At 41.3% G+C, this 21,938-nt stretch overlaps 1 protein-coding gene across 1 annotated transcript; it reads right to left on the reverse strand.

Annotated features, from left to right (window-relative positions):
* Positions 1-57: 57 nt before the first annotated feature.
* fkbp5 (FKBP prolyl isomerase 5) lies at positions 58-21,592 on the reverse strand. Its single transcript, XM_049016513.1, has 11 exons — positions 21,327-21,592; positions 15,154-15,263; positions 14,259-14,403; positions 13,825-13,967; positions 12,691-12,805; positions 11,862-12,018; positions 11,465-11,555; positions 6,447-6,530; positions 6,022-6,207; positions 4,842-5,081; positions 58-2,317 (listed from the first exon to the last, which is right to left on the reverse strand). The coding sequence occupies exons 2-11, from the start codon at positions 15,256-15,258 to the stop codon at positions 2,225-2,227; spliced, it is 1,359 nt and encodes a 452-aa protein (XP_048872470.1). The 5' UTR covers positions 15,259-15,263; positions 21,327-21,592; the 3' UTR covers positions 58-2,224.
* Between the last annotated feature and the right edge of the window lie 346 nt (positions 21,593-21,938).

Consider the following 21,938-nt stretch of genomic DNA (forward strand, 5'->3'; position numbering starts at 1 on the left):
GTCATGAGGCTCCATTCTTATAACCATATTTCCAGGAACAAGGATGACAAAGATGAATTTATGCAAGAAATATATATTTTTAAATCAAGTATTTTTTCCACAAATAAAAATGAGAATGAATTCCTCCACAGAAGCAAAAGAAAGTGTTGAGTCACGTCCTGCGGTTGAGTCACAATGCCTCAGTCACTGTTTGGGGTTTTGTTGGGCTGTTAACTCACAGGTGTGTCCCTGTACTGCTCAGTTTTACTAAAGCTAAGCTTTTACTGTACAACCAATGGAAATAGGTATCTCTCTAGACTCCAAACACTTACAGGCAAGTAGGTCGCATCTTCATAAACATGGCACGGATCGCCTTAAGTAAAGATAAATACAAGAAAATATATTGCGAAGAAACTCAAGTTCAATAAGGTACTGACAGAACGAAGAACCCATCTTGTGGCCTCAAACAGAAATGTCGCACAATATGTCCAGATATGCAAAGTTCTGGCCTGAAATGTTCGCTGCAAAATGGGCCTGCAGCTATTCAGTGGACTCTCGGTTGGGGGGCGGCCGTGTTGAGACAGCGGCATGGTCTGCACGTGCAGCCGTTGGGATAACCTGCGTGGCACCATGCCATATTCCAGGGCGGGAGACAATAATGGCAGTGCTTCTGCATTTCGAATACAGAACGGTAACAACAGCCAAAGGCTACAGTACAATGATAAACAGTACTTCGATTGTCCTCTTTAGGTATGGGGGTTGATTTCTTGCTGCATCTGCTCGATGTGTGTACGCAGTGGGGGTGGGTTTGCAGGTCTTCTAACATTGGTGGTGGTATCATATGGAGTTGGAGGGTGAGGCACGTGCTCCCAATACCAAAAGAACCCAACATTAATCGATCAAAACATTGTGGGCCAACTGTGAAAACTGGAACGATGTGGACCAAAGAAAAGAACGTGGGTAGGAGCTGATTACATGTACTGAGTACATGTGGCTTTGATTCTTCACTTTGTATTATCAGGTTTTCATGCAAGACATGTCTGCATGTCACTGGTTCTTCTGTCTGAAGAAACAGAACCCCCTGCTCTACCACCACCAAGCCCCACCCACCTGGCTAAAAAAAAGATAGACGGACAACCCGCCCTTAATACGTATTGATCACAGAAGCTGATGCCCACTAGCAAGTTGAGCAGATGTCTTCTTACTTGTAAATACAAGACGCCACTGGTGGAAACTCACCTCCAAACATGGTCCAGGTGAAGCCAGGTTGGGTCTTATGGCACTGGTAGGTAGTGAGAAGCAGGTTATATTAGCGAAGGACCAGCACAGCCCTTCTCCCAAAACTTGAGAATGCTTCGTAGTTATGTAAACCAAAGCTACAGACATTAAACCCAATATGGAAATAACAAAAACACATGTGCGGTGGAGTTTGCTGTTGGATATGAGGAGGGAACGTGTGCAGCTTTCCTCAAGAAGCAGCAGCGGTGCGGATCTGAGTGGCTACCAGCGACTGGTGGCTAAAGCTTTGTAGTTTGTCCCGCTCCTGTATAAAATGAACGAAATGCACACCTCTCTGAAACAGTGGTCAGAAATTGTGAAATCATCTTGTTGCCAGCAGAAAGGAGGAAAAAAAAAATGGGGGCCACCCCCTCATCAACCACTGTGTCTCCCCAAGAAGACATGCACGCAGACACACATAGACACAAAGAGTCACAGAAAAAGCGGGCAGCCCTGACACATCCAGCTGTGCCCTATCCTTCTTCCACCTTCCTCTGAGAATGACTAGGACCAAGAGGAAGAGTGCAAGTCTGCCAAAGCAGAAAGAGCATTGGTCCGAGGCTAACATCAACAGGGCTATTGAAAGCAGGCTCAGGACTGGGTTTTGTTACATCTGCCTCTCTACTCTCAGTCAGGTGGAAGTCCAGCCCTGGAGCAGCAATGCAAATAAAGGGCAAAAAAAGAAAAAAATTTAAACAACAATGAGACTCAATAACAGTGACAGGGAGACAGAGAAAGGCCTTCTGCAGGTAGCTCTGTGGGGACTGGTGAAAATGGTTGTGTGGCTTGTGTGCGATTCTTCGGGGTGAGAGGCAGGGAGAGAATGAGACTGGGGTGTCATTCCCTGCCCTGCCTGTCTTTCCCCTCCCCTGATGGTTCTTTCTGCTGAGGTTGTGGAGAGGTAGGGGAGGCCAGCCTCCCTGTTCAGTTTCTGGTTCAGTTTCCCCTGGCCTGCAGGGGGCGATACTCAGGGATGGTCCTCACTCGGACATTGCCTCTTGGCTCCAAGATCACTTTCTTCAGGCGTGCCGCTCTCATCTTTCCTCTTCAGTTTCCCGGCCTGGAGGGGGCAGGATCAGGCCACAAAGATTAGCCACAATTAATGTGAATGTTCCACCTAAATGGGAGGCTAATAATGTATTAGGCGGCAGTTTTGTCCGTGGTGGGAAAGTGCAGTATGCGTAGGTTGACTTCCAAAAACTCCAGTTAAGCCGCCTATGGTCTGTGCACTGCCTCTCACAATTTTCTTCAATTTGACATTCTGCACCATTAAGTCACTGTGACGCATTTGTGCCACATTTCACTTACGCTCTCCTCAGCCCTTCCTCCCCAGATGAGCCCATCTTCCCATCCGCTAAATCCACCAAAGCGGGCACCTTCTCACCATCTAGCTGACAGCCCAGCTCCTTCACTGCCCACCATCCCATAACACCCAGCGCTGTGCTGCACACTCTCACAGCCCTCCTCTCCTCTGTGCAGTCAAACTCCCCAACACGGCCGAGATTTAATTTCTGACGCTCTTGCTCAGCCACCTTGTAGAACATTTTCAATGCAAAGCCAGCCTGTAGGAAGCCTCCCATATGCATTAGGATCCCTGCTGCCTAATAGGTGGGACAAGTATCTACAGACTTCCAGATTACTGCTAGCTGATAACTACATATAAGCCAAGACCTATGCCTTTCCTACTTCCTTTAGTATGTGCTTTATTACATACAGTACTTCACCATTCACATTTATAGACACACTACATTAACTGAATCTGCCCTTATACTGACATTAACCTCTTCTTTTGTGTGACACATAAGTCTTTGATCTCTATGGACAAATAAATTGGAAAAATATAGAAATAGAAACAGTTTGGAATATCGTTTTGTTTCCCTCGGTTGAAACCTTAGGAGTTTGTGTTTTTCTCCTGCTCTCTCAGAGAAAAAAGGTACCAGCTTAATTAATTTTTAATAATTAACGTAATGATCAGTGTTGACACAGCACACAACAATGAAATGTGTCCTCTGCATTTAACCCATATGCAATGTCGTGACATGGCAGGGACAGCTAATTCAGCACCCGGGGGTGCAGTGCTTGGGGGCAGTTCTTTGCTCAGGGTACCTCAGTGGTGCCTTGCTGGTCGGGGATTTGAACCAGCATTCTTTCAATCACGAGTGCATTTCCCTAACCATTAAGCCACTTTGTTTTTACGTTTTTTTTCTCTTTTTTAAAATTAGTTTGTACCTTCGCTTGTCACTGGGGATGTACCTTACAATGCTGCACATTTTAAGGTACAGAGATTCACTCCCCAAGGTACAAACAACATTAACGTACCCCCACTGGTACAAACACTTTCCTCATAGTCCATTTCTGTACCTTAAAAGTTTTAATCAGCTTCATCTAAGGGTACAACTGGCAGACCCTTGAAGGTACAGCACCAGTGGTGAGCAAAGGGACAAATCTGTACCTTTTTTCCTGAGAGTGTAATGACACTGGGAACCATGCAGAGCATGTAACCACCTATAATTATTGCACATCCGTTTGCAATCATGATGCTTCATCTAACTGTGCACCACAATGGACTGGAAAACTGTCTATAGTGTCCCCTGCCTGCTCCAGGATAAGTCATTATGCAAGATGGAGAAACTGATCTCTAATGGTAGAGGGAGCCCATGGATGGTAGGCAGAAGCGGCCTAATGGTTAGGAAGGCACACCTATATTTGAAAGAGTGCTGGTTTGAATCCCCAGTCAGTAAAGTACCATAAAATACTGCTCCCTGGGTGCAGGGTTGGTTGCCCCCTGCATGCCAGGGTGAGATATAGGTTAAATGCAGAGGACACATCTAATCACTTTCACTTCACTAATACTGGGATACAGCATATCTTGTTAAAGGCTTTATCTGTCTGAGTGACGAAAAAATACATATAAATATCATAAATAAATATCTGCTGTCAATCGTCTGAGCAGGGCTTCAAATGACAAGCAGCTGACTGTATTACAAAAGTGAAAAAAACAACCACTCTCCCACCTCATTATAAAACATACGATATAAAAACAAATGGGTGACAATTTAAAACCATTGCAGATTAACTCGGATATATTATTAGGCCATTTGTAAAGTGCTGCAGTTGGTGAAATGTAAGCTTTAGCGGCATTATTGCAGATGCATTTCAGACATAATTATAATTATATTCAACAAACACAGATAATAGCCTTGGGACACAATTAGAATTAGTTCTTTCAGGGAACCAACCTTGTGCTTGCACTTAATGGAGGCCTTGCAAGAACCAGATCATTACACATTACCAAATTGGGAAAACAGCAATTACTGCTGCAGGCTCATCTAACAAACAAGCTGTGACATTTTTGGTCTCCGATTCCCCAAAAAAAGGCATTTCCCAACACAGTTCTTGGAAGGTAAACTCCTAAGAAGCATTAAAGTATGATACAAAATACTCTGCATGTGAACGTTATTATAAATGTCAAGCGTAATTGCTTAACCAATCCAATTAGGATGAAAAGAGGTTATAAAACACACTGTTACGTGTAAACGCTTCTGCATTCTGTTTGGATGAGTGCTAGAGAGGGCTCGGCCCACCTTGGCATCGTGCTCGGCGAACTTTTGGAACATGTTGGCATAGATCTTCTTGTCGCGCTCGTGGTGTTCTCGGATCTTGCGCTGGCAGATGCAGATCTGGCCGCGTGCAGCGCGGTTGGAGGGGTTCACCTGCAGGACGTGCTGGAAGTCATCCATCGCCAGGCTGAACTCGTTACGCAGCAGCCGGGCTTCCCCACGGCGGTACAACGCCTTCTCATTCCTCTCATCCAGCTCAATCGCCTGATGAGTAAATAACCATGGGCAGATCAGTGCAAGCACACACCTGTAACATTCCCATGGGATAAAACTCTAACCCTATGACAAGCTTAACTCCATCCCAGCCCTAACCATAAGTAACCAAACAAAATTCAGGAGTTTTTTTGCATTTTTAGTTTTTTGATTGCAGTCACGGATTTTTCCTGCAGGAAACTTGCTAGATAACATAAGGTAAAAAAAAAAAGGTATTGATTACATTGTCAGGATATTTGGTCCCAATAAGGTAAGGTATATCTGGATCACACACACTCACACACACAGATTCGTAAAAAGTGTCATTTTTTTTTGCTCAACATAAGTCAAGGTTTAAAATGTAACATTACCGGAAAGCAATACTAATAAAAAAAACACGTTCTTTATCAGTGTGTGACTAAAGTGAGCACTTTTTGCAAAATTTAAGTTATATAACACACTAAAAAAGTGGGTAGATCCTAGGTCCATCTAGGAACTAGTTTCTGCTGAGACTGCAGATGCAAATCAAATGCTAATTAAACAGTAACTTAAAATCCACCAAGTAGTACAAACCTTAATTTATTTTTTTGTGGTTAATTACTAACCACATAAAAAGGACCACAGCTTTGTCTTTTGTCCTGAGACCAGATTCCTGATGCTTCTTTTAGTTCTCATTTTGCTTTCCGGTGTTTTCCCCCTTGTGCTCTCTCTTGTTTTCCTGCCCCCCCTCCATTTTGCTAAATCCATCTCCAATCCTTGGCCGAGACAGACTGCCCGCTCTCTTTTCCCATCCATGTGATTCATGGTTCTGTTCACCGATCCAATCAAAACAAATCATAACACACGTACATTAACAGACGGAACACACACACTGCACAGCTGCACACAAACATGCAGGAGACCATGCGCGCAGACAAGCACGTGCACTCAGGTGCGTGTGCGAGTCCCATACCTTGTTGCAGTTCTCCACAGCATGCGTGTATTCACGCAGCCGCAGGTGGCACAGCGCAAGGTTTAGCTGAGCCACCAAAAGTAGTGTTTTCACAGACTGCTGCTGCTCCGCCCCCAGACCGCACTCCATCTCCAACCAGGACACAATGCGCTGGTACTGGATCACTGCCTGAGGGTAGCAGGCCGCCTAGGACACACACACACACACGTAAAACATAAGGACACTGCTGATCTCTTTCTGAGTGATTTATGGCTTTCAGAAATAGAGAATCCGCTAGCTGAGTATCATACAGTCAAAGTCTGCAGGGAATTCATATCTGAAAAAAATCCTCTGTAGGGAAGATGTTGATTTTAATGTTCTATGCTTGGAGGGAAGTTTCTGGTCACAGTGTGTTCTCCGCACGGGCCCTTGGAGTTCCAGAATACCTTGAAGTACTGCGTTCCTTTCTGCTTCACAAGCACAGCCTGTTCCAGCTTCTCCTTTAAGTCCATTTCCCAGGGTTCCTTGGCCTGTGGGCAAGCATGACAAAATCACGAAATAAGCTACAATGGATATAAAAAGTGTACACATCCCTGTTAAAATTACAAGTTTTGTGATGTAAAACAAAGAAACCAAATTAAATCAAATTGAATTTTTGTTCTTCTCTTCACCGATACCTTTCAAAAATGAGATCTCTTTGATGCTTTGTAAGCTCTCTGGAACCATGACTTTCTCTGTAGGATGTAACTGAGTAAATGTCAGGAATATCCCACAAGAACAGCCACACTTTATTTGGGGTTAATCAGAGTCACTATCGTCGATGGCAGGTGTGAACCCAAAAAGTCTGAATGCTGTAATTAAATCAAAAGGTGCTTCAACAAAGTATTAGTTTAAGGGTGTGACACTTATGCAACCAGCTTATTGTACATTTTATATTTTCAGATTTCTTTCTTTTTCAATTGAATTGTACATTAAAGATGAGAAAAGTTTTGAAATGATTTACTGTGGTTTAATTTTTATTTTTTTTATATACACAAGACCTGCCATTCTAACCGGGGTATGTACACTTTTTATATCCACTGTAGAAGGTTTTAAACTTTTGTCCTAGTTTTTTTCAGAGGGAACGGTATTCATATTTGCCCCCATTACACATAGTATTAGATTCTAGGAAAATAAAGGGAGACATTCAGCTCGACTAACTAGGGAGTATTTGGACAATTTTATCTAGCATCAGCATTAATTCTACTACAGTGTTAAAGATTATGATGCCAAACCCTCATCACCTTTTAGTATCATTAAACTAATTCCCAAATGAGACTAATTCCCAACTAATTCCCAGTGGTGGCACTGTGTTCTTGAGTCATGAGATCAGCATTGGTTGAAGCTTTGGTGCTGTTAACCTATTCTTGAAATGCAGCAATAACAGTTGTACTGGGCTTAGTACTGTTTTGTACTTCCTTCACTCAGCATTACTACCTTCAATTGCATCCGTGATTTTCTACAATTTATAAATCCATAGCATGCTATTTCTTCGCTGACTACTTTCTAACTCTGTAATTGTGAATATATATGTGTATTAATAGTTTATCTTTTATCCCATTGTTGTCTTAACCTGTCGATCACATGGTCACTGTTTATTTTCCCCGAATCTAACCATGGGCTGCCCTCTGGTGGATTTGTTACATTAATGTCAGAAGTTGAATGAGAATTCCTGTGTAGGAAACATATAATTCTTGGGTTTCCTTGTGCGTGACCCATGTTACTAGTTATTGTCGGACATAAAACCTGCTGGAATATGATCCCAGGAGTCATGTCAGGTGGCTTCTGCTCTTGAGTGATGCAGTTAGCTGCTATTGTTCTGGCAGACTAGCGCTTCTGCGTCTCCCATCCCCCACTTAACACTGGTACAGTACATTTCTCTTTCCCAATGAATTACTTTACATTTGAAAAACATTTCAATTTCTTTCATTTTTGCCTTCTTCATAGTTTTCTTGGTCTTGATACAATTATACAAATTTCTGCTACACTACATATTTTGACTGCAAATTAAATGAGAATATTTAATATGATGGAATTTATGTTGTAAATTCAGTGTGACTCAATGACAGCAAAGTGCCAGGATCCAAGGCAGCACAACAGACCCTCACCCACTCTGAACATAATGTTTTGCATTATAGCCCATCAACCCCACATTTGTCCAGAGCACATTGTTCCAAGAGCCTTGTCATTCATTCAAATACTATTTTGCCAACTTAAAATGTACATCAGTGTTTTTCTTGTAATCCTCCTATGAAAGCCATTCTTCTTCTCTTGACAGAGTCTCATGAACTCTGACATTTACCCACAACAAGAGATGCCTGTAAATATCTGGATGTAGTCTTGGGACCCTTTGAGATTTCTTTACTCTTGCTTGAAACCACAGTCATGTATGTTTTGTATTTATATTTATGAATAGTTTAAACATATGTATGTTCAAATAACACATATACATTTTTTTAACATTTACCTTTATATTTATAAATATAAATCCATATTACATATTCATATTGTAGATTGTTGTTGTTTTAAAACTGTTGTGCTTGAGAGACACCATCAACCGGAATCTAATTCCTTGTATGTGTTCGCTCACATACTTGGCCAAAAAACACGATTCTGATTCTGATATCAATAGGAGATTTTGACCTTAATAGGAGTGGATATGGCTCTGCTCACAGTGCTGCCTCAAAGTCATTCTCACACATGTATATAATCTAAACAGGCAGACCCCAAGTTAAGAACATCCCATTCGAAATAATGCTTCGAAATAATGAACGCACGCACAGCCTTGTGACGCTCGAGAAAACCTTGCACGGCTTCAGCGGTGTGTCGACTCATCAAACAGTACAGTACTATATGTAATTTCTTATATTGTTTCTGTATAATGTTATTATTTTTACATATTGTATTACTCTAATTCTGACTTACAAATTCGACTTAAAGACAGATTTAGGGAACGGAACTCATTCATACCCCGGGGACTGCCTATACTAACGTTACACAATGCAGAGAAATCTGTAATGGTTAGCAGTACAACACTTACATCTTCTACACTTAATAGTTTTAATTTCTGGTGCTAAGTGACAAACTGTTCTTCACAGTATTTTGTCTGGTTGTAATTACACTGCTGTCATATCTATTTAATCCCTCTGTAGCACTATTTTGTTTATGTTTCCACCTTTAGCCACTTTAGTCATCTGACTAATTATTTTAGGTTGTGTTTTTTTCTTATAATAAAATTTACAGATCTTGCACAATCTCTGTATTTATCAGCTTATATTATACTACCTATAGATGGTGTTGTAGTACTCGAGACCGGTCTCGAGACCACTTTTTTGCGGTCTTGATCTCAAGTCCCAAGATGCTGCCTGTGCTCAACATTTGATTGCGTGTTGTATTATGTAAACTTAAACATTAGTCTGTTTCTTAACTTGACTTGGTCTAGCCCTGCCTTGGTCTTGGTCTTATCTTGGTCTCACCCTGCCTTGGTCCTGTCCTTGTTTCAGTCTTGATACACTCTGGTCTTGGTAATGACTTGGTCTCAGTTTAGGTGGTCTTGACTGCATCACAACCTATAGATCTCATAATTTGTTTTATGAAAGCATTTTTTGACTGAGGAGAAATGTCAGAAAGGACCATATTTTGGTTTCACAATAATGAAAAATTTAATTTTGTTTATAAACGTTGCTCCACCCATCCCCTATTTTTATATCCTTAAAATTTTTAGCTACCAGCTAAAAACAGCCAACAGTTGACCTGAATTGAAAATAACATCATTAATAACTGAAAAAAATGCACTGGAGTGGCACTGCAAATGAAAGGTAGTTTGATGGGTAGCGCTGCTGCTGCTGTTCTGGAGTAACAGGCTTAAACAAACCTTCACAAAGACATGCCTTAAGGCTAACTGGTCTGTCGTGTGTGATTTGGAGAGATTGTGTGTATATATCCTGTGACGGACTGGCATCCTGTCCAGGTTGTACCCTTGCCTTGCACCCTATGTTGCCAGTTTTTCCATCCATCCATTTTCCAAACCGCTTATCCTATTGGGTCGCGGGGCCAGTTTTTATGACATGAAAATAATGTCATGAATGATTTTGCGCCTGCGTTCTGCTCATATGAGTGGTGTTTTTTAAATAAGGCGTGTCAGCGCGTTGCTATTTTAAGGCAGCGCAATGTCATTGGTGCATTGTCAAAAGTATTTAAGGAGCATGTTCTAGAAACATGTGTACAACACTAATGCTTTTTTAATTTAATTTAATTTTATTTATAAATGTTTTCTATGTGTAAAGTGCACCTGAACCTTTCACGTAATCATACTGTTTAATGAAACACCAAAAAGAAAAACAATATATATTAAGTAAAGAACCAACCGTATCATTAAAAAATCTTTCAAGTTCATTATCAGAATTAAGCACATACTGTAACTGAAAGGATATTTGGATTGTTGAAAATTTGTTTCAGATAATTAGATATCAGGTGGAACATTGCAACGCAGCCATCAGAAGGTCGTAGCATTCTTAGTGGTATGTTGTGCGTTGCCTGACATTGCCATGCGTGATGGATGTATATTACACATAAATAAGGACACATTAGAGGACTTTAGAAGGCGTGATGCCGAACTGCATGTGCAGATGCCAGCAAAGGAGTGTAGGGCAGTGCGGACAAGGAGGGATCAACTGGTAGAAGAGCTGAATCGTCTGTAGTCTGGTAAGGAATCTAAACCGTGTGATGTAGAAAAATAAAAACCCTATTGCCTTTTATTTTAAAACAACTTTAAAACTGTAGGTTGTGTTTTGTTAGATCATAGATTGCACTTTTATTTGTATTTTGCAAACTGCAGATCCAAAATTAAAATAAAAAACAGACAAGCGCAATTAAGTCCCCGTTCCCAGCAGCTGCTGTCGTTCAGCGGCGAGCTTCTCTTTTCCCTGACTTCTGACATCATTATACTGCGTTCGGTACTGTGCGTATGATCTGGTGATGCCAGAAAATGAGGACACGCTCGCTGCTACCCCATCCCATGCCTGCTTCACCTTAAAAGGCTTAGCGGGAGCAGTGGTGTTCCCGTAGATGACATGTTCACACATTTTTGCTTCACGCACATCTGTTTCTTTGGCCGAAATCCGTGATCTGACTTGCCGGGCAAACATGCCACTGCAATAGCAATCCGCCATAATATCATGCACCGCTGCCTGTTAAAGGTGAGGTGACGTGCCATTTTCATTGGCTTATTGCTTGTTACACCTAAAACACACCTCTGAATAGTCAAGAGAGATAGGACAACCTTTTTTGCAGCTTGCGCTGTTGCAAAGTCTGCTTTTTCCGCCATCAAAATATTGAAATGGATTTGGACACGCCCATAAACTTTAGCTCCGCTTTGTACTTTACGCTACGCATTAGGTCATCAAAATAGAGCCCCAAGCCTCACCTTTTCAAAGCTCTTGAGTGTCACTTCATACACCAGCTCGGCGTTCGGCCCTATGTCCATCTTCGGCCTGCCTTCCTTCCCAAAGCCGTATCTGAAGAAGGGCGAGAGTAAATGGGGAGTTTAATCACCACATCATGGAATCACTATGGGCCGGACCAAGAAACATGGTTCGACCATTTATATACTCCTGGGCAAAAGCAAATGGGCCAAACACAAAACACCTTTCAATCACTCATCAAGTTTGAAACCATTAACATTGCATGGAACAACACTGACTCTTCTTTAAGTAAAAAGCTGTCCTCAAGTTTACCCACTAGACTTAAACATCTAAGGAAATCAAAGAGAAAAGCTAAGTTACTTTATCTGTTTGAACTGTAACCAGTGAGGTGGGACTGACTTGGGTTTGAGGTATAAGAGGCAGCACTCCCCCTTCTGCATCTTCTCCATGGCACGATCCACACCCAAGGGCACACTCACGTCCTCCGCCTCGCCCACCACAAAGCGCACGTCCCGCTTATCAAAGACCCGTCCATTACAGCTGCCCTGTATGTGCACTGATGGAGGCAGACAAAGAGGGCTGGGGCTTAAAGACTGCAATCGCAAACGAAAATGGTTGAACTATGAAAAAAAGATCACTGGTCACAAACCAAAATGTATACTCAGGTACATTTGAAAAAAAGTTATGAAGTAAGCAACGTGGTAAATGAATAATAAATACAATTCATTAACAAAAAATTAAATGAATCATAAATTAATCATAAAGAAAATGTGCTCTGCCATTCACACAGCTCAGTCGCACTCTGAAGGGCAGCACGATCCAGCACAAACTTTCACTTCTCTGCCGGAGAAAACAATCGATATTTTAACACCCTGCACAGGTTACTGGGGACACAGAATCCAGGCTGGGACAGGAAGGGAGGGACAGTGGGGAAGAGACACAGAGAGACAGGAAAGGATGTAAGTTCAGGGAGGAAGGACAGGGCAGGACAGGGACTGAGGTTTGCAAACAAAGGCTACGCCTGACAGCAGTCTTGAGGCACCAGGCCTCTGCTTGCCAGCGCCTCATAATCTAACAAAGCTAAGGCCGGCAGAATTAGGCAGACATGTTTACTCTCTTTGAATGTGAGTCTGGCCGATCTACATAGCTGGAGGTCTGCAGCACACTCATGCCTTGACACCTGCATAAATAATCTGACCAATCTGGCACCCGCTTCAGCTGCACTCACCACTGACGGTGGCCCCCTCGTTCGGGTTGCTGAAGCCCTCCCCTTTGACTTTTATCCTCCGGACGATGCCCCCATCTTCCGTCAGTTCCTCACCTTTGAAGTTCAGCAGCTCTACCTGAGAGAGACGATAGTAGAGTCAGGGCAACATGGGAAAAGCCGCCCTGGACATCAGGGCAAACTCACCTGCACTCACCTTTGTGAGACAACAACCTCTTCTAAAGCCACCCCAGCATTTGCAGCAGCCATCCAATACATCCATGCATTTTTTGACTCAACCACTAACATACCACGTACGGCTACTCAATACCTCACTGACTTTTTAAACTAATCAAATTAATTAAGTGGGCTGGTTGTGAAATGTAATGAATACATGAAAAGGATGAGCTGGCCAGAGGAGAGGTTTGGGAACGGAAGTGATGTTCTTCTAGTCGTCCAACACAATATCAGCGACTTTATGTAGTACTGAAAAAATGTCGTGTTAGCTTGTATTGTGTTACTCCTAATTTGAACATGTTCTGAGCATTAATTATACAGACACTTTTCCTTTGACTGCCTAAGACTTTTGCACAGTACTGTACATTGTGAATTGTGAGTATTATCTGAGGTATTGCTGGTTGTGTTCCACTGCATTCAATTCATGAACTTAGCTTTCAAACAACATACCTATACTGAGAATTATTTATTTATTTATTTTTAAAAGGTAAACCTCTCTTTTCACATTCTCGGCCTCGGTTTCTTATGAAATCTTGGTTCTAGGCTAAAGTAAAGAACATTGTGATATCATCATAACACTTTGGATCTGAATCTGACCTGCATTATCAAATAATGGTCTACAATTCAGGAACCAAAATTAAGGGAAAGCTAGTTATGAAATGTCGGTCAATTATTACATATTTGTATCACTTCCATGACATACAACTACATTATAATTCCCTCCATTTCAAGCTCCGTCTGAGAAGAAAAGCACTAGACAACAAGCAGCTGCAGATCTGGGTTTCTCCAAGAAACTGTGGAAACTTACATTTCATGCAGAGATTGTCAATGTGGTGAAAGGTTCAGATAGGTGGTGGCAACTCCGTTAGCATGGTTTCTATGACTGAGAAAGCCCTTGGGGAGTCCTATGGAAACACCAACCTCGAAGAGCAGCGCCGAGTTCGGGGGGATCTTGGGGGGACTACCAGCCGTCCCGTAAGCATACTCGGGCTTGCAGAGGAACCAGCAGACCTCTCCCCTCTGCATGGTGGCCACACCAATGTCCCAGGCCTTGATCACCTGACCTAGTCACATAAGAAGAAACACGCTTTTTCATTCTGCCTCAATTCTCAACCCCTACATCTACCTCCAGCATGCCACTAGATGACAGGTGTCTACATGATTAATACAGCATGCATTAAAATATCAATGCAACATTTACCTTCAAGAATATGTAGTTTTGGGATAGTATTTGATGTACTACACAGGCGTAGCAGTAAGTTTCACAGCTAACCTGATTTTCAGCATTATAGTGAAAGGCTTCTGAGAAGCTGAGCTCTCCCGAAGTGTGTACCAAAACGGCAGCTGTTACCTACCTTTGCCCAGGTTGAAGGTGAAGGGTTCCTTACGGTCCATGCTGGAGTCAAACTTCTTCCCATTCAGCAGCTTGCCAGTATAGTGCACGTATACCTTATCCCCAATCATAGGCATCTCTGTATTCACACCCTGCCACTTTACCACCTGGAGTGATCAAGTGAAAAAAGCCCTTCTTAAGTGAGACAGCTGTGGACATACACTAATACACCCATCGTCAAGTCTAAGCTGTCGTGTTCTAATCCAAATAAATGACTGAATTTCTTCTTTTGTTTGTGATTCATCCTTATTGATCCTCAGAGGACCCAAGACAGGGAACAAATTATTTGAAACACTCAATGGACCATGTCTCAATCCTTTCAAGGAAAAACTTGGCATTCACCAAGTATATCTACTAGTAATAAAGCTGATATTATACTGGAAATTGTGGAACATTATTGTGCATTCCTGCTAAAGTTCTCTGATTATAAGGATACAACACATCTTAGGAGACCCTGCGGTTCTATCTTTTAAAATAAACTTTAATTTCATTGTAGTTACATTTTATTGACACGTATCCAGAGTAACTTAATACATTCAACTGAACAGTAAATGCCGCCTGTAGCATTTATATTTCAAGTCCAGAGTATAGGTAAATTCAACGATTCAGAAGTATAAGAGCTGTATTGTAAGTTGGCAATTTCAATTTTAAAGAATAAATGATTAGGCACTGGGCCAGAGGCTGAATCTACGCAGGTGAATATGGCCAGGAAAAGGAACCGTCAAAGTTTGACGGGAGTTTGCCTGCTCATTTCACAGTGCCTTCTTTATGGTAAAAATGAAAGATAACAGGTCTCATATTTATTTGTCAAATTGAGGCCAAAAGAATCAATAGTCAAATGATGTACAGATACATACCTTACACACACCTCTGTCTTTATTGGATGTGATATCTACGCCATGTTTGGCACAGAAGTCGGCCAGAGATTGGTCGTCCATGGAGAGTTCACTGTCAGTAGTCATCTCACCTATGTGCACATGAACACAAGTTTCCCATGTACTGATCCATATACAGAGATGGAGATTTCAGGTCCAGAGAGTACAAATCCAGACCAGGATTTTGTTTCAACCAACCAGTTGAGCATAAAGAGTCACAAGTCACAGAGTACTCAACTGCTTGGTTGAAACAAAATCCTGGACTGGATTTGTACTTTCTGGACCTGAAATCTCCACCTCTGTCCATATATATGCACACACCTAAAAATCCTTCAGGACACCACATTTTTTTCACCTTGCTCCTCTTGCTCTACACACCTTTTAACTACACCTTTAAACTCTTTCACAAACAAATAAAAGCTTCTGCTTTTTAATACTTAATGGCATTTTATTGTAAGTTATCAACTCCATTATTTACAATACTCTGGTATTGGGTTTCACTAATGTTCCCAGTAAAATCTCTAGCTGGTACAACACTTCATTCTGGAACTAATACACATCAGTCCCACATTTACCCCCCACACTGGCTACTCATCAAATTTACCAGAGGAAATACTTCTGTCCTGTAAAGCATCAAATCCACTTACATTGGTTTTTCTCTTCTTCCCTAATAGCCTAAATTACATTAGGAGAGAGCAAATCATACCTATTTACTGCCTTCTGTAGCAGAAGCTGCTAAGCCTAAGATGAGTCGAGGCCACGGCGATGTTTGCAACCCAAGCAGTCAGGACTATCACCATAGCACAGCATGTCATTACCTCATTATGTGTTCCAAGGCATTTTGCTATAGAATGTACAATTTCATTTCTTATTTTCACTTCTATAGCAGTTATTTTCCAGATGAACTCTTTGCTCATCTGCTTTGAAGGGGTCAGGAAAAAAAATTGTTTTGTGGGGTTTTTTTGCGGTTTTCCAATGACTTAACGCATAAGACACTGACGGACGTGAAATTCTGCTGAAATTGCAATTCACTGAGAAATAAAATTTGATTTGGTTTGATTTGATTCACAGAAAAAAAGGGGAACCAATGGACAGATAAATGGCCAATTAACCCAACCATGCTGACGTAAGAGCAGCATTTTATCATGCAGTACAAGTTCTCAACGAGGCTAGTTTCCCGATCTCTCCGTTGGTGCCATGTGGGGGCCCTGTAGATTTCATGTTCTGGAGAGAAACAGTGCATGTTTGGCTCTGCGATGTTCATGTAACGTTCTACTCCTGTAGTACACACTGCAGCTGGGTAACATGAGAAACCAGTAATTCTATTTTATCCATAATCCACAGCATAGAGTGCTAGCAAAAACCACAGCCTCCCAGCTCTAAACTCGCCTGACCTCTGACCGGAAACCAAGTTCATCTTCTCACATTCCACTGTAACAGTGAGACACTGGGGCCACTAAGGCCAGGACACAGTCCCAGCTCTGACCAAAACTAGGCTAGATCTGGGCATGGTGGTGCACAGCACGTTTATGAAGGAGCAGACCAGCGTGGCCTGCAGTCTGAAGTGCACTGATGGAGCAGCAGGAGAGCATCGCTCGTATAAACTCTCCTAACTGGTGTGACGCGGCATGCAGCGCAAGTCAAAACAAACATGCCGGAATGATCCATATTGTCACTTTAATCCAGAGTACAACTGTCTGCCAGGCAGCATTGTACAGTCAACATATTCTCACATCTTGTGAAGCAGACAAAGAGAAGCATGCGAAACTGAGGATGAGTCCACACAGCAAGTAATCCAAAGCAGGCTTCCATCAACTGATGGCAAGTCACGTGGGAATACGATTCAGCATTAAAGCCTTGGATTGCTCTCTTTGGACATTACCTTCTACAGGTAAGTATAATCCTTTCCAATTCTAACTGACTTCAGGGAAACAATCAATATTAATGTTTTTTGTTTTTTAAAGGCTCACCCTAGTCACCGTAGTCATGAACGAGCGTGTTCGTTTCACCTGCTTGGAGCTCTTTGCACTAAAACTGTATCATGTCAGAAGTTCAAAAGATAAGCATCAAATAACCTTTATAGTTACCATACAATGAAAGAATATACGTAGGTATAAAACACTGATAAGTCAATGTAACAACATGCAAAGCAATGAAAAAATAAGGCACGCATAATAGCCAGGAGGTGCTTATAATAACATAAGGACAAGTAAAACTCTTGGGTAGAATCTGAACAAAACTATTAAATAGGATAGAGACAAGAGCAAACCATCACAAAGTCATATGCTTTGGGAACATTGGGAATGAGTGCACATGTGATCACCTAAAGGAGACCAAAACACTGGAACTATGCCTGTATAGTTGGATATGGATGGATGGATGGATGGATATTAAATTGGTGACAAAATTGGTAAGGAATTCATCATAGGATGGTTTTCATCCATCCATTCAGCCATCAATTCAAGCATCCTGGAGCCCAGGCAGCTGAAAAATATTTAAATTTGGCAAAATTAGTAAAGGGTAGCTGGACTAACAAGCTCTATGTCTGATTTGGTAGGCAGTTACTGCATTTACAATCCCAAACAGCTGAATACAAAAGCTCTATTGGTATACAGAGTGTGAAGTGGTTGTGTGATTAATCGAGAACTGCAAATTTTAGACAGATCATGGAACGTATGCACAGTACTTAGATACAATAAAAGAAAAAAGTAACCTCACTGATGCCTACTGAACGAGGTGTTTGAACCTTGATTCTAGAATTACACAAGTACAATCAAAGCCGAATGGGCTGATGATTTTGACCAGTTGTAAGTTAGTTAGATAATCTTATTTATTAATTATGACTGACATTTTAAGGAAGAGGACATCTTCGTAAGGACATTTGACAACATGATGAGATTGCACCATAGTTTTGACTGGCTTCATGTCTGTTGTGCCGTATCTAAACTCCCTGTCTCTTCCCTCCTGTAATAATCATATCGTCATCTTCCTGTGTTCAGTGTGTATTTCCTGAGGAACAATCACACTCAAAATTGCACATATTTGAAACCAGGCACTTTCATTTAAAAAGTTGTTCAGTATTGAAATGCCTGCATGCAGGATATATATAAGTGTAGGCTTAAAGATACAGGAAATTATTATTAAATTGAACAGGCCGATTTTTTTAATGTGACGATTGCCAGAAAACTCAGTTTCACTTCTATGCCCTATACTCCCGTCTGATACGATGGAATTAAGTGGACAAGTGGAGAAATATAAATTAGAACATGGTGTTCTTCACTACACTCTGTTACACATCATCCATTACTACCTACACATGCTTTGGTCTTCAGCTGACAAATGAGAATAACTGCTTTCATTTATAAACGAGTCGATAAGAATGAAGAGGTGAGATGTGATGGAACACATGAGCAAGTAAATAAAAATAATAATGGAATGAGCGATTAATGGAGTGAGTGCTTAATTTTGTAACAGCAGATTAACATGTAATCATTCCCATTTTTTAACAGCTGTGTGCCTTCTCACAAATATCAAAAAATCAACATCATTTATTTATTACTTTCTCTTGCCTCGTCAACTATAACAGGAGACAGACATACCTTCTTATTCATTCTATGATGAATATTTTACCTTAATAGAAATACACTAGAACGCTGTTTTCTGATATTGAGTGCCCCCCATCTTAATTATATCCTCAGGCAATAATAGTAGGCTAAATGCAAAATACCAAATTGGTCTCTCTGTCCATATATAACCTGTACATTTGTGCAAGTAAGGATGCACATGTAAGAAATCATGTGTGTGAATGTAAGGCATATAAATGCACGTGAGGGGATGACTGCGTGAGGCTCTCTGCATGCATGAGTGTGTGTGTGTGTGTGCATGTGCGAGCATCCTGGAACATCGTGTTCCTTCAGCTTTAGAGTTGCTGGCACAAGACAGTCTTCGCCAGCGATCCCAAACCCACGTAGTGCAGTATCAGCTGCGACTGACAGAAACCCTCCCCAAAACACAGCGAGATGCAAGATGCAGGTCTCTCTGTGACAAAGGCACCTTCTGTACCAACAGTGACCTCCTTGCTTTCTTCAAGTATCATGTATATAAGTCCTGTAAAGCAGCATCTTGTTCGAATGACCCCATAATGATTGGTTCGAAAAAATAGGAAAGGCTTAATTAAAAAAGTTCAATAAGTATGATTGTTGTCTCAATTATATATTAATAAACGTATTACTATTGACATATTTATGATTCATTATTAACAGTATCACTATAGTACTTATAAGCATTTCATAAGCATTCACACAAACACAAAAGGTGTACATGCCTTCGTATTTCCATGTGTATATGTACATATGAATATGTGGAACTGAGTGTCTGCACTGTGAGTGCAAGTGACAATGTTATTATGGATGCATATATCAGTGCACACACACATACTCAATCACACACACACACTCACTGACACACACACAGTAACAGTTGTGAGCGAATGTGTGTGCAATGGTGTATTATACCAATATGTCTATGTGCACTGTGAGACTGAGTGACAGTTTTCGGAAAACTCAGTGTGCGCGCACACGCACACACACTCACACACACGCAAACAAACAATTACGGCTGCGTGCTAGCTAGTGTGCATTGGTGCATTACACAAATATGTGTATGTGCTCTTGGGTCCACTTTCCATTACAGCCGGAGTTCAGTGCCGTAGCTCAGTGTGTTGGCAAAAAATTGCATCTCTGTGTGTGTGTGTGTGTGAAAGTAAAGGTGTATGAGCGAGAGTGTATACGTGTCACTGTGTTAATGTGTATGGACGCGTCTCTATGTAAATGTGTGCATGAATTTACAGGGACTGCCTTTTTTGCCTAGCTTCAGATCTATTCTCTGTAAATCTGTATGAGAATAGCAACATGTTTTTATCTACATCTATGTGTATGTGCAGATGTGTGTGTTGGTATGTAAGCATGTAAATATATCGGTATCATCGCAATTCCCTATAATGATAATTGATTTTACTTCTGGGCTCATCACCCACATACTGAACCACTATAGCTAAATCCTCGTCTAGAGTTACAGCACAGTACCACACCACGGATCTGCTGCCGTGTTTAACTGGTCATGGATATCTGGGTGACCACAACTCATCTTTCACATTTAGTTCTAGGAAGCATTTTCATAAATAAAAGCGTTTATCTTTCACTGAAGATCATTCAGGAAATTATGGGGTAAGACGAAGATGACAAACACAGTCATTGTAAATGCGCAACTTAAGGGTTTAAACTTAATTTGTACTTTTGTTTATCAGTTTTTTTGTAGTATTTCTAATGTAAGTTATTTTCATTAAAATATGCTGCATGTTAGCATTATTTTATTATTTATTAAATGCATGAATATTAAAATGAAGTATATGACAATTAATTTACATTAAATGTATAAACGCATCTATTACAGCCATGTAAACTAACCGTATGACAACTGTAGGTTGTCATAGCTCCACTGATAAATCTTACACTGGCATCAACATAAGGCTTGACTTCGTACTGCTTCCTGTATCAGTTTTAGGGTGTATAACGTAGAAAATGGTGACAAACGAGAATATAATTAAAGCCACTTAATAAGACCTCGTGAAATGTGCGATATCGCGTTTCAAAATTTCTAACACGAACGTTCATACATATCAAATAAGCAATGGACACCAATTCAGATGCCTACTGAGTTCATAGAATATTATGAGGACACTGGAGAAATGTATATAGGGCTTTACACATGTCACGCGCATACATTTTACTGATCGATGTCCCTGATTCCCAAAGCAACGGAGAAAAAATAGCTGTAAACTGGTTATTACAGAATTTTCGCCACAAAATAATTAGTTACCGCCATTAAATGTAATTATTTCTGAAATATTTAAAGTAACAATAACTACATTTAGTTTTTTTCACATACCTTAAGTGAATTTTTTTATGAACTAGAAGTAATAATATGACAAGTGGTTATTTAACTACAGTATACTCTGTTAAGAAGAGCAATGACAAAAAAACCACTTGCGAGAATAAAATACTTGCTAAATATAAACGGCACCGCTATCTAACACGGACAACTCTTGCTGACATGAAGGAAGATTAAAACACACGATACATTCATCATTAACTTACACGCTTTGTTCTTTTAAATTGTTTCTCCCTCTTATTTTAGTTTTCTGTTTTTCTCCCGCTCACTTCAGCGAGTCTCACGGGTGAGGTATCGGTGCTTCACTCATGCGAGCGCTGACAGAACGATGCCGGGAACTGAAGGCGACCTCTCGGCGTTAAGGTACTGAATGTTCTGCTGGCGGTACTGTACGTACAAGCCCGGCATTAAGGCGATCAACACGCCAGCTCAAAGCACACGCCGGAGAGGGAGCCGGAGTAGGACCGACAGAGAGAGAGAGACGGAGAAGGCGGGGAAAGAGCATGGGGGAGGGCGATTGTGTAGAAATTAAGGGCAGGTCTTGGAAAGCAGCCACAAAGTAACACAATGTACCGGCTGTACTGTAGCTGCTCAGATGGGAACACTGTGTTCTAGTAGACACCCTGACCCGTAACTCTTTCCGCGCCGGTCACACACAGGCGTGCGTACACAGCAGACCCGGGCTCGCCTTTGCAAATACACGCCTGTGCGTATTGCTGCAGGCTTTTATTGTTTATATAACCATTTATCCCCTGTGCTATTCATCCACGCTCGCAATTTCAAAAAGCCAAGTGAGCCGCGACAATGGTTAATACATT

The sequence above is a fragment of the Brienomyrus brachyistius genome, chromosome 6 (genome assembly GCF_023856365.1).
Source record: "Brienomyrus brachyistius isolate T26 chromosome 6, BBRACH_0.4, whole genome shotgun sequence".
Lineage (NCBI taxonomy): Eukaryota > Metazoa > Chordata > Actinopteri > Osteoglossiformes > Mormyridae > Brienomyrus > Brienomyrus brachyistius.

Bases quoted from the DNA above. Each gene is read 5' to 3' on its own strand.
- fkbp5 (XM_049016513.1), bottom strand. From the start codon at position 15,258: ATGACTACTGACAGTGAACTCTCCATGGACGACCAATCTCTGGCCGAC. The intron at 14,404-15,153 runs GTATGTATCTGT...TGATCACTCCAG, and splicing joins AAGACAGAGGTGTGTGTAAG to GTGGTAAAGTGGCAGGGTGT. The intron at 12,806-13,824 runs GTTGGTGTTTCC...CGTCTCTCTCAG, and splicing joins ACTCGGCGCTGCTCTTCGAG to GTAGAGCTGCTGAACTTCAA.